Source organism: Ursus arctos, unplaced genomic scaffold, assembly GCF_023065955.2.
Source record: "Ursus arctos isolate Adak ecotype North America unplaced genomic scaffold, UrsArc2.0 scaffold_28, whole genome shotgun sequence".
Lineage (NCBI taxonomy): Eukaryota > Metazoa > Chordata > Mammalia > Carnivora > Ursidae > Ursus > Ursus arctos.
Genome location: NW_026622963.1, coordinates 35,986,656 through 36,000,117, shown reverse-complemented (window position 1 = coordinate 36,000,117; position 13,462 = coordinate 35,986,656). Strand labels below are relative to the sequence as shown.

General features: G+C 44.8%; 1 protein-coding gene across 2 annotated transcripts in view; it reads right to left on the bottom strand.

Annotated features, from left to right (window-relative positions):
- The window catches only part of ADAMTSL3 (ADAMTS like 3), a 331,832-nt gene that overhangs the window by 47,296 nt on the left and 271,074 nt on the right, over positions 1-13,462 (bottom strand). For both annotated transcript variants that reach the window (XM_026510570.4, XM_044388448.3), the window contains 2 exons: positions 8,657-8,784; positions 6,584-6,712 (listed from right to left, as the gene is read on the bottom strand). In XM_026510570.4, the coding sequence (XP_026366355.2) occupies positions 6,584-6,712; positions 8,657-8,784 (257 nt within the window). The remainder of the gene's footprint in view (positions 1-6,583; positions 6,713-8,656; positions 8,785-13,462) is intronic.

The following is a 13,462-nucleotide window of genomic DNA, read 5'->3' as shown; positions in this document are numbered from 1 at the left end:
GGGAGGCCTTCGGAGCAGAAGGAGTGCCGGCTTCAGAGGCAGTGAACTCAGCCCTTCTGTGGATTGGTTCATCACTTCGGTCAGGTCTCTCCTCTCTGGGTCTTGTTTTCAAAACATAAGGGCCGGACGCATGGATTTCAAAGGTCCCTCCATATTCAACACCCAAGACCAATACCTGGATGGGTGCCATCCAAGTTGCTTCAAATCACCCTCTGGATTTACTGCCCTCCAGTTAACTTGTTTTGCCTTACACATCAGCTTTTAAATCAAGAAAAGACGTTTTTCAAGTCAAATTCTGGTTTCACCAAATCACAGATTCTTACATTATTTGGTTTCTTCCTTTTCATTACAACCCTAGTATCTGAGTCATAATATAGGTAAACGGGTTTTTCATCGGCTGGGGTTCCAGCTCTAAGTAACTCCTTGAGAGGAACATCGTATCTACCTTTTTCCCCCATTAAACATTTTTTTCATTGTAGTAGAGTTGATATATAATATTAAGTGAGTTTCGGGTGTATAGCATAAGGATTCAACAATTATACACATTATGAAATGCTCACTACAATAAATGCATTGCAATATTATTGACTCTATATATTCCCTGTGCTGTACTTTTCATCCCCACGACTTCCTTACTTTATAACTGGAAGTTTGTACCTCTTCATCCCCTTCATCCATGTCAACACCACCCCATCCATCTCCTCTTTGGCTATCTAGAGAGACACTTTCTTGCTGGGCCCCCCACTCAGTCTTCCTGGTATCGGGTGAGAAGGCTTGTTGGCACTCAGTTCTAAGCCTGGCCTGGGCAGAGCGCTTAGCTCAAGCATTTTTCCTACTTTTACTTCCATTTGTCCCAGATTCCTGCAAAAGACCAGGGGTCCCTGGTCATCAGCCTCTAATCCCTTATTCTGTAACAGAAAATCATGGGCCAACATGAGTCTGTGACAGGTCCAGTGTCTCCGAACACGGCAGAGGCAGGGCTGGGAGGGGAGCCAAAAAAACCCAGTATAGCCAGTATAACAGATAACCACAGGTCTATCATGCAAAATTAGTGCCCATTCACGTTGGACTCTATTTGCTTTAGTTCTTGGTCAAGCAATAAAGCATCACAGCTAGGCTAACATTCCTTCCCCAAACTTCTTCTTTTCTCCCGGGAGTACCGACCATCCTGTCACTGGTGTCCGTCCCTCCTGTGAATATCTGCGTATTTTCGCCATATACTTCTATACTGATAAATAGTATCCACGACTGCATTGTAGGTTTTAAAATCTTATCCTATTGTGGGTATTAGGATTACGATTCTAATGAGATACAATTTATAGACTGTACAATTCACCCTTCGAAGGGTACAGTTCAGTGATTTCTTTGGCTCACTCATAAAGCCGTGCGACCATCCCTACTCTGTAATTCCGGAACACTCTCATCCCCCCCAAAGAAACGTGTGCCCGTTAGTCATCCACCCGTTTTCCAGTCTCTTAGTCACCGGCAGCCTCTTATCTGTCTCTGCGGATTTGCCCGTCCTAGACACTTCATGGAAATGTAATTACACAATATGTGATCTGTTGTGTCTGGCTTCTTCCACTTACCGTAATTTTTCAAGATCCATCCGTGTTTTATCATGGGTCAGTCCTTCATTCCTTTTTATGGCCAAAGAAAATTCCATTGCACGGATATGCTCCATTTTCTTTACCCACTCATCAGCTGAAGGACACGGATATCTCTCCTACTTTTTGCTACAGGCCTCTCTGCACACGTTTCTGTGGGGACGTGTGTTTTCCTTTGCCTTGGGCATATATACCTAGGAGTGGAATTGCTGGGTTTCACTTTTGGGGGGACCGTCAGACTGTTTTCCAAAGCAGCTGCATGATTTTAAATTCCCAACCGCAGTGCAAGATGATTGTGACTTCTCTACATTCCCCACGCTTCTAGTATCTGTCTTTCTGATTACAGCTGTCACAGTGCAGAAAGTGGAATCTCATTACTGGGTGTTGTATGCAACTGATGAATCACTAACCTCTACCCTGAAACTAATAATACACTGTATGTTAACCAATTGATTTTAATAAAATTAAAAAAAAGAAGAAAAGAAAGGGGCATCTCATTGTGGTTCTGACTTACATTTCCCTGATGACTAAGGACATGGAGCATCTTTTATGGGCTTATTGGTCATTTCACACTTTTGGGAGAGATGTCCACTCAGACCATTTGTCTTTTTTAAATGAAGCTGTCTTTTTATTGCTGAGTTCTAAGAGTTCCTTTTACATTTTGGACACTCTCTTCACAAATATATGATTTGCAGAAAATGTTCACTCATTCTCTGGGTTTTCCTTATACTTTCTGGACAGTGTCCTTTGCAGAAGAAGAGTTTTTCAGTCTGAAGAAGCCCGTTTATCCACTTGTTCCTTTTGATGCTTGTGCCCTGGCTAAGAAATTATTGCCTGGGGCACCTGGGTGGCTCAGTGGGTTAAGCGTCAGACTCTTGATTTCAATGTCATGCTCTCAGGGTCGTGAGATCAAGCCCCACATCAGGCTCTGTGATGTGGAACTGGCTTAAGCTTCTCTCTCCTTCGCCCTCTGCCCTCCTCCTGCTCTCACTTAAATGCACCCTCTTTTGCTCAAATAAATAAATCTTAAAAAAAAAAAAAAAAAAAAGAAAGAAACTATTGCTTAACCCAAGGTGACCAAGAATTGTGCCTGTTTTATTCTAAGGGCGTCCTGGTGTTAGCTTTCAACTTTGGGCTTTCAATTCACTGTGAGTTACGTTTTGTATATGACATGAGGTGGGAAACCCACTCCCCTCTCTTGCAGGTGGATTTGCAGCAGTACCGACACCATCTGTAGAAAAGACGACACGCCCCCTCCTCGAATCTTCTTAGTACCCTTCTTGAAAGATGACGTTTTAAAGATGTGTCTGTGTTGATACCGATAGCTCTCATTTCTTCATTTTAGTACCATAGAGTCTTCCAGGAAATGAGGAGATCTTCACGGGTTCTTTCTCCCACTGACGGAGATTTAGGTTGTTTCTTGCATATTTTTATTTTCTTTCTTGCTTCATCTCTCTCTCTCTCCCCCTCTCTGTGCACATTCTAGTAACTATCTCTTTGCCTTGATATAAGGGCTGCCCCCGTGAGTAGAATTTCTGGTTTGGGGCATCCAGAGGAGCCCAACACACAAAAACAGGTGACAGCCGAGACTCAGGTTAGCGGCACTTCTAATGAGCTTGAGTCAGGAAAACAAGCAACGCCGAATACATACATAACAGAAAATTATAAAATAGGGGCGCTTGGGGGGCTCCGTCGGTGAAGCATCTGCCTTGAGCTCTGGTCATGATCCCAGGGTCCTAGGATTGAGTCCTGCATCAGGCTCCCTGCTCAGTGGGGAGCCTGCTTCTTCCTCTCCCTCTCCCTGGCACTCCCCCTGCTTATGCTCGCTCTCTGACAAATAAAGAAAATCTTTAAATAAAAAAGAAAATTATAAAATAAATGATGTTCTTACTAAGCATAAAAAAATACGTAGCTATCAAGATTTATCGGTCATTTTTCTCAGATGAGCTTTCCTTTCTCACCAGAAGGTGGCAGAGAGGATGCAGCTTAAACTCTTCTTCCCCCATTTTTAAAAGAAAAAAAAAAATTTTTTTTTAAAGAGCAAGGCAAATAAGTCTTGCAACTTAAAACTTCTAACTTTTAGACATACAGACTTGCAGGCTCTATTACATAATACAGTTGTGAGAAACATCACCTAAGAGAGACGAGAGACAATCACTTTTGATATCCAGACATGCGAGTTAAATACAACATATTTGGCCATACCGAAAACTACGAATCTGTCTGAAAGGTATGGATAGGTGAGCTCATTATAGTTACTGGAAAATATCTTAAGGGCAACTGAAAAATAAAAGACAAATTTATACATGCCACCGATTCACAGAGCTAATCTCCATGTGCAACGTGATAATATAATTCTGTGACACCGCGTTCAGGTCTGTAAATGCTCTACTGCCCTTGTCTATAAATGAGGGGCTGGATTAGATGAAACCCAAAGTCCCTCCTTCCATGGACGTGGTACATTTCCCACTGCAGAGACGAGGGTAGGTAGGTCCCATACGAGCTAGTGACAGAACCGTCTACGAAACCCAAGTTTGCTGACCCTTCACCAACTTCCCCATCTGTCTTTAAAAAGACGGAGCTCCAGAAAAAGCTACGCTCATATGGCTTCCACCCATAAGAAAACACAATAAGTTCACTGCAGGTTTATTTAAAATGGCACAGAACTCAAAATGAGATGGGTGTATTTTGAGCAGAAAAGGTCCTGATGAGTCCCTGAGGGCTAGTCCACAAGGGACGGCTGCCAGGTAAGGAATCAACCAATGGGGGCAGCATCTAGTAGGAGGAAGGAGGGAGCGAGGAGGCTGAGGAGCGCCCCCAACCCTGAGCCCCCTCCAGGCCCCAGGGGAGCAGCGGCGGGGGGCAGAGGGGGCTGCTGGAGTCAGGGAGAGGTCAGAGATGGGCCACGTGCTGACGGGGCCTGGCCCAGAGAATAAAACCCAGACGCATTTAATGGTCTTTGCTGGACGCTTCCCTCACAAAGGCAGCTGCCACCGAATCCAGCTGCTAACTTATGACAGCAAATAATACACCATGATCCTTTCAAGGGCTCATTCCCCCCGAAAGCCTGATTTTACACTTTTGTGGAAGTAAGAAATGTAGGAATAATGCTAGAAGTTGAGGTTTCTCTTCATAGAAGTCAGACCTATTTTGCGGCATCTTCTGCAGGTGTAGGGCTGTAGAAACTCTAGCCGTTTGTGGCTTGGCAGCGGCAAAGCTCCGTTCCGCTTTTCTCCTCCGCGCGGCCAGAGAATGCGGGCCATTCTGTAACGGTAGGTGCGCTTTGCCAGAAAACTCACATACTTGTGGGTGGAGTCAGTTGGGAGGCTGGAGGGACTTTGCAAGTCTGTGTAGGCCAAACACTGCAGGGACTTCCAAGGGGTGAAAAATAATACCTTGGGGGTTAGCAAATTTCCACGGCTTGTGCCGCCAAAGGTTCAGCTCTGGAAACATGGCAAGGAATGGACCATTCCAAGGAGGGAATGCCTGGAAGGTGAATGGATGTGTCCTGGGCTCCCTTCACTACATGCGCGGTCACTGTGTTACTGAGAACAGCGTGAGGACTCCCCGGGTCACCTTGCTCATAGGGGCCATGGCCCAGGTAAGATTCATCCCAAGTGGCTGCAACTTACAGGGAGGGGCCCCATTAGCTGGAAACGAGGGAGATACAGTCGTCCCGGCAGGGAATCAATGCACAGTAAATCACGGGCATACGCTCAGTCCCCTTAAAATAGATCTTAATGGTGAAGAGGTCCCAAGTCTCCCTGAGAAACTGATCAAAGTTATTTGCATAGCACCCCTGACCCCATAAAATGTACATGTGTGCAGGCTATAATGTTGATCTCAGTTTAGGGATGCATGGGCCCAGGTTAAGACTTAAGAATCTGTGATTTCAGATGAGATCGGGCGTGTTCAGGGTGGTATGGCCGTAGACAGAGAGACTATGGACTCTGGGAAACAAACTGAGGGCTTCAGAGGAGAGTGGGGTGGGGGAATGGGATAGGCTGGTGATGGGTAGTAAGGAGGGCACGTATTGCATGGTGCACTGGGTGTTATACGCAACTAATGAATCATCGAACTTTACATCAGAAACCAGGGATGTACTGTATGGTGACTAACATAATATAACAAAATATTATTATAAAAAAATAAATAGTTAAACAAAAACTTCATAAACCAGGATTTATAAAATAAAAGCATCTATTTAAAAGAAAATTATAGGGACGCCTGGCTGGCTCAGTTGGTGGAGTGTGCGACTTATGACCTTGGGGTTTTGAGTTTGAGCCCTATGTTGGGTGTAGAGATTGCTTAAAAATAAAATCTTTAAAAGAAAATGAAAAAAAAAAAGAATCTGTGATTTCAAGAGCAAGAATGGCCTGACATTAAGGCAAGGTCAGACTAGAAGTGTTATTCCTATTAAAGAAAGGTGGAGTCAGTTAGAAAGATGGCTTCTCTGCCACGGCGGACAAGGCAGAATGAGTCACTGAGGCACAGACTGGTTATGCCTGGCTTAGGACAGTCCGGGATAGAGACAGTGTGGGTCCGGAGACCTCGAGATTCCCAGCCCCGAACCTGGCTTTGCTCAGCACAGGCTCTGACCAGCTGGAGGACGCCTCTAACCGTTTCCAACAAACCCGTCACTGACGCTCTGCTCGCCAGGCAACCACAGGACTAGAACCTGGCCTGTCGTGTAGGTCTGCCTATGGCGACACAGTGTCCTGGTCACACCTGAGCACGCGAGTGTGCAAGGCAGTCACAGTCCTCATGGGAAATGGAGACACGGGCATTTTGTTTTACACCCAGTCCCACGCGTTGGTCTCACCCTTGAGAGACAGACCCGCTATCAGTGGGCTGGAAAATCAGTGTTAAGCCAGTCAGGCTGAGGTCTGAGAGGCCACACTGCCAGCTGCCATCTCCTGGTAACGCCGGGCTGCCCGTGGCCCCTACACCTGCCCCCCCACCGAAACACCCAGACTTGCCTTTTACAGGACATCGGATTGTCACATCTGCGTGCAAAGCTGCCTCCACAACGCCTCCAACCACAACGGAGAGATGGCTGTGTTCCAGTCTGCTGACATTTCTTTCAATAGACAAGATGGCAGGTGCCTCTTCATTGAAAGGGAGCAGGAAACTATGTTAGGTTCAGGCTTTTCCCCGGTAAACCATGTCATACCCGGTAAACTTGGTGGCCCCGTTAAGAGCAGGAGCAGAGCCCGGCTCTCTCTGTCTCCCTCGTGGTTACCCACTAGGACTGGTACATACACAGCCCGGGGGTGCTTAGTGCCCAGATGGACAGGCGGACAGACGGACGGATGAATGCATTCAAGGAGATACCCACGGGGTGCGCTGTAACAACTACAGATAAGCTATGAGGTAATTTTGGTTTTATAACCAAAATTGAGGATAAATCCCTCTTTGATAAATTGAAAAAGAAGGAATCTAGAAGTTCCTGAGAAGCCGAGAAGGCAGGGTATGTTATCTGCAACACTGCCGTGGATGAACTAAAGTGGGATCCAGCACACCAGCGCCTTGGGACCCTGACTCTTTCTCTGGAAGGAGCACTGTCCCAAGTTACCCTAAAACTTGCATGGAAAAATAACAATAGCAACAAAGTCACAGAGAATCAGGAACCTAACCAAGGACTTTAATTTTCCTGGATTTTAAGAAACATGGACTTTTAACGGATTCCTTGGTTAACTCAGGAAACAGGCTCTGTGCCTGAGCTGAACAACAGGACTACAAAGTTGGAAAACAGCCATTCTTGACCTCAAGCAACTCCGACTGGTGGGAGACACCATACCACAGGGGCTGGTGGCTGTTGGGACAGACAAGGTGCTGGTTGCCCCAGGGTCTCTCAGTAGCCTGTGAGGGTCAGGGAAGGCAACATTCTGGAAAGGGTGTTGCCTGGGCATCCCTCTACGGAGGATGACCGCCATGATGGCATTTCCTACTCCACCATTAGCACGTGAGCTGCTGGAGGGCGAGGCCTGTTTTATCACCTACGCATGTGTGTGCAAAATAAATGCATGTCAGTGGTATCCACATATTCAGGGGCTAGAGGACATGCTGGACCAGCTCTCCCAGGAATCTGGATGGTCCTCGATGGGCTTAAGAGAAGATGTGAGCCCCAAGGGGGCTGCCATTCCTCCCAGGAATTCCCAAACTTCGGGACTGGCATTTTCTGGGAAGGGGCCGATGCTCACAGAAGGGTCAAAGCACAGAAAATCAAGGCCTGAAGGCCCTACCTTGGGAATGCAGCCAGGGGAGGAGCTCAAGCCATACAGGTTCAAGGAGCTTTTAAAATCAACTGGTCCAACCTTCTCAGTGTGTAGATATGAGGAACCTGCTACCAAGCTCAGTGCTCAGTTGTCCGAACGCTGGATTCTAACCCCTGGTACTGCCCCTCTCCTCCCCTTAGTCCCTGTGAGCCACAGATGCCAGAAACCACAGAGCAGAGAGCTGGAGGGGGGAGCTCTTGGCTTATTTTTAATCCCAGAACAGGAGCTTGCCCCTAGGAAGCATTGCTTACGACTTACCACCTTAAAGTGTTCCTTTGTAATTAAGCGCATTTTCATATTAAAATGACACCATCTGCCTCCTGGGAAGATAGACACTAATTTACAGTTATGATTTCCTACAAGTGTTTTTAAGGACTGGTAGGTATGCCTTTGGAGGCAGATAGCCCTCTTTAGGGGATAATTACCCTCTTGCATTGGCTGGTGGCACTTCAAAAATGAGAAGTCCACACTACCAATGTTGCCAGTGAAATTCTGCCTCATTAATTCCCGCTTCTCGGAAGGCGAGCTCTAAAGCAGACGTTTTCAAGATCCGGTCCACAGGCCGGCAGCATCGGTATGACTTGGGACCGTGTTAAAAATGCAAACTCTTGGACCCCATCCCAGACCTACTGAGTCAGAAGCTCCAGGAATGGGGTCTAGAAATCTGACCCCCCACCTTCCCTTGGGTGTTTCTGCTGCTTCGCGCTGACGTTTGGGAACTGCTGCTCTGGAGAACCCCAAACCAGGCACTCTGGGTTTCAACAAGGGCATTACCTGCGTAGAGCACAGGAGAACTCTCCACGTCTGAACCGAGATGGTTAGCTACAGAGCATTCATACGTTCCTTGTTCCTTCTTCGTGGGGTTCCGTATCTGCACTTTTCCCATTCCAGCCAAGATTATCCTGTAGAACAGTTAGAAAGGGGTGCGTTCACGTAATGTACTTCACTTCTCTGGGCCCACAGCACGTTCCAGGGGAAGAAGACTGCAAAATTAGACTCTGGGCTGGCAAGGATCCCGCCCATAAAACCTGTGGGTGGAAAAGTCTTCCTCCTGGGCTTGCGCTCAGAGACATGGTCACTGGACGGTGCTTGGAGAGCCAGTCTTCCTGCCTCACTTTGCACAAGAAGACTTTTCTGGATGGACTCACTGCTTAATCCATCACATTTTCAAAAAAGACAAACTAGCAAGCGTTAGTTGGCAAGATGCTAACCCCTCGTTTTGTGCCCATATCCTTCCTCATGAACAGCAGGTATGGATTTTTCAGTTTGGATTTTCACACTGGCAGTGAATGGGCCGTTAGTCAATGCTGCTTGACTCTAGTTGTTACCTCGCTATGACTGTCTGAGGCCACAGGGCTAAGGCTGTGTTATACCGGACGTGGAGCATGCTATTAGGAATCAGGCCTGACCCATATGAGTTCCGTATGGTTTCCCAATTACCGATAGCTATAAACACCTGCAGATAAATACCATGAGAACCAGAGTGGGTCAGGTGTGTCCTGACAGATAAGGTAATTATTCAGGGAATAGAAAAGGGTGATTGTTCTGTTCTTATTTTAATTTTTTCTCAACAATTTGAAGCTGCTTCTCCATCACCTGCATCAGGGTCCATGTACTCTTTTTTTTCCCCTGCTGCCTCCCACTTTCCAGATCTTAGCAACGCAGACTATTCTGACCACTAAATACTATATGAACTGAGCTGGGGCCACTTCCCCATTTCCTGTCACTTCATGTTGCTCACCCTGGGCTCCAGCCATAATGAGCCTCTAACAGTTTCCAGAACATTCCATGATCTTTCATCACCCCGAGTGTTTGCATATGTTGTTCACTGTATTTGGAATGCCCTTCCCCCCATTCTGGCAAACTCTGTCTTACCCACTGAATCCTGGATCAAATATAATTTTCCCTGTAAAGCTTTCCCCAATACTCCTAGAGTTATCTTCTCTCCCTCTGGGCTCCTTCTGCTCTGGTTCATATATTTATTTAATGAAATATCTATTTCTTCCTACCAGATTGTGATCTTTTCAAAAGCAGGGACCAAATCTTATTCACAGCTGTGCATCGACAGTGCCTAACAGTGACTTTTGTATAGAAAGTTCTCAGAAACCTCGGACGACTAAGTGTACGAAAGGTCAGAATACAACAGAATCATGGTGCAGAGTGTGTGTACCAGGAGGACGCAAATCCTTCTGCTGCACACTTATGAAATACACAAAAGCGCCCAGAAATAACAACCATGGAATTGCCCAGACCAAAACCAGTAGAACAGACCTCGCTATTACTAGGGCCAGCCTTCACGCTAACATCCGGCATCTAAAATCTAAAATCCCTATTAAGGAATAGTCGATTAAGAACAATAGAACGAGTCACTACATTTGAAAAGTAAATACACTAAAATGTTTTCTTCAATTATTTCATATACATGTTTATATGGTTTGGCAATCCTCAAACAATCCCTTTGTTTTGTAGGCCTCAGCAGCACAGTGAGAAATCCACGTAAGCCTTACTGCCAAAGGAGCTACCCCAGCATCTAGCCTGGGTCAGTCCCTGGCTGGAGAAGAGCAGGTAGGGGTCCATGAGGGATGTGACCTTGGTCTCTGTGGGACAACCTTACTCTTGACAAAGTTGATCTTTCCACAGGCATCAGCCCCAGTGAATCTACTCACAGTCTGCCCTTCCTGGCCAAGATTTCTTACCCAGGGGGCTTCCAAGCACTTACACCCTACACGCTGTCCTCTAATTAGATAGACCCTCTCAGAAATGTAATTCCGTTTCTGAGTTACTCTGACTGAAGAGACATGAGAGATTCAGAAAAATATATCTAAAGGTGAGAACCTTTGTTATATCAAGCAAATGAAACGTAAGGGGAACAATTAGGTAAGGTTGAGGAAGAAAATGGAAATAAGAATGGATCTTCTTTTTTTATTCTCTTAACTTAAAAACAAAAACTTTTAATAGCCATATGGAATCGCTTCATTATCAAACAGTTGATCCTTAAAGTATGCCGAAACACATTTGGGCCGACGTACGCTGTCAAAACCTTTCTTCATATGACCACCGGGAGTCTCCAGCTTAGAAGCTAATGCTAACTCCATGCGATCAAGCCAAACTATTTAAAATCAACTCAACGAACATTTACTTCAACCGGCCAGGCTCTACCACACCCCTGCCCCATGGAAACGGCCACAGGTGAATCAATCACTTCGGCTCGATCAGCCTCTGTTTCTTTCTTTCTTTTTTTTTTTTTTTTTTAAAGATTTTATTTATTTATGTGACAGAGAGACAGCCAGTGAGAGAGGGAACACAGCAGGGGGAGTGGGAGAGGAAGAAGCAGGCTTCCAGCGGAGGAGCCCGATGTGGGACTCGATCCCGGAACGCCGGGATCACGCCCTGAGCCGAAGGCAGACGCTTTAACGACTGCGCTACCCAGGCGCCCCTCGATCAGCCTCTGTTTCTTATAAAACGAATATTGCTGAGCCATCCTCAAAAGGCGGTTCAGGGGCCCCAGACGTTCCTGAGGTCAAAACGATTTTCATAATAATGCTAAGCCATTATTTGCCTTTCTTGCTGTGTTGACATTTGCACGGATAACAAAAGCAGTGGCAGTATGGTCCTGGGACCGAGGTATACCAGGAGTCCTTGCGTTCCTGACTGCCACACACCTGACACAAAAATAAAAATGCCAATTTCCCTTACGAATGTCCTTAACGAGGCACTGAGACTTGACTGGTTTTACTAAATCTCAACCCTCAAGTATGTCTATTTTTGATATTCTGTACACAGAACGGGAAGTACAAAGTGCTGCATGTCTGATTTGCTAGCTGAACGAGCCGCTTTTTTTTTTTTCATGGAATACGATTTTTACTTGAAAGAACAGCTGACAAATTATAATTCAGCCTGGGGCATGTGGCAGTTATTTTTAAAAATTAACTAAAAGGAGCATGCCCATTCGAGGAAAACAACTGATGTGTTTCATTTTCACGAACTTTCACGTGAAAATTAAAATTTTGGAAAATTAGTATCCTCCATTGTGAGCTTGACAGCTTTCCAAAAACTCAAAGACTTTTCTGTCGAGCTGGTTAGCAATGTTGCAAAATATGTGTATTCTTTACATTGTCTAAGGAAATGCGCCAACACTGGGGAGATGAATTAACTCAGGGAGCTACTATTTTCCAAATGACCAATGTGTGATATTATAAAATCATGTGTAGGTCAAAGGTCCATTGAAAGTGCAAGATAAGGCAATATTTCGTTGTAAGGGAGTAACAAAATTTCATCAATGTGGTTTTAGATTCCACGTTCCAGCTGACCCTTCAGAAGCTACCACCTGTCCAGGTTTAGTATAGTCATAAAGAATAGCCACGATTATCTGAAAAGGCTATGAAAATGTCCTTCTTTTTTCAACTCACATATCTGGATGAGGCCAAATTTTCTCTATAAACTTTACTTAAAACAACATATCACAACAGGTTTCATGGAGAAGCATTTATGAGAATCCAGCTGTGTTTTATTAAGCCAGACATTAAAGAGATTTGCAAAGATATAAAACAGTGACATGGTTATCAGTAATTTTCTTTAAATATTGCTTTTTCAAAAATTGTTATTTATGCAAACATGTGATGGGCTTCTTATTGTTATTTCTAAATGGATTAATAAATAGATACGTTCAATGTTTTATGTTTTCATTTCTAATATGGTAAATATCGACAGCTATAACTCACATTAATGGAACTTCTTTAGGCTTCTCGGAGAAGCTTTTAAAGTTTTTTTATGTTCAAAAGGGTCCTAAGGCCAAAAGATTTGCGAACTGCTAAGCTTGTGGATCTGAAGGTTTATTCCACTGGGAAAACTTCTTTACACTCTTGTGTTCAGATTTCCAGGGCAAAAAATGAAAAAGCTAGATTTGTTCTACCTTTTCACTCTAAGGAACAGCCTAATAATTTATCATAAAAAATTGAGTTTTGCCTAGATTTCTTCAGCTGTTTCACATATTGGCTCAAATGCACTAAAAGACATGATAAAAATAAAATTTGCATTTTTAAAGTACAATAAGGTCTGCAAAGCAATTTAACATCTGCTGTTCTGTTTCTCTTAACAATCCCTAGAGGCAGCTTGGGCTCTCTGAATGCAAACTAAAAGAAAGCAAAGCATCTCCAGTCCTGTGTGTACAAACAGCAAGATTTAGAGACACTGAAGAATGCAAAAATGAATTAATACGTGTTATTCCCTGCTATTTCATGTGAAATGAATGAAATGTGCTATCTTTGTCCTGACATGGTGATCCTAACAAAAATATGACTCGATACTGTGTTGTGAACATCTCAAAACTTTGATCCTCATTTTTGGATTTTATGACATAACAAATTGCATGATACAGAAAAGTACATCAGATACTCAATCTTTCTACTAAGGCTGTTATTTGTGTGATACCCAAACACCCTTGGCAGTGTTCAGGAGATAGGGTCCCTGGTTCCGGATGGCCGTGAATTGGGATTCTGTCTCTCAGTGACCTCATCAGAAAACTATTAATCCCTGCCCTGCCAACTCTCGGGGCCGACATGAACTCCAAGGAGATTCCAC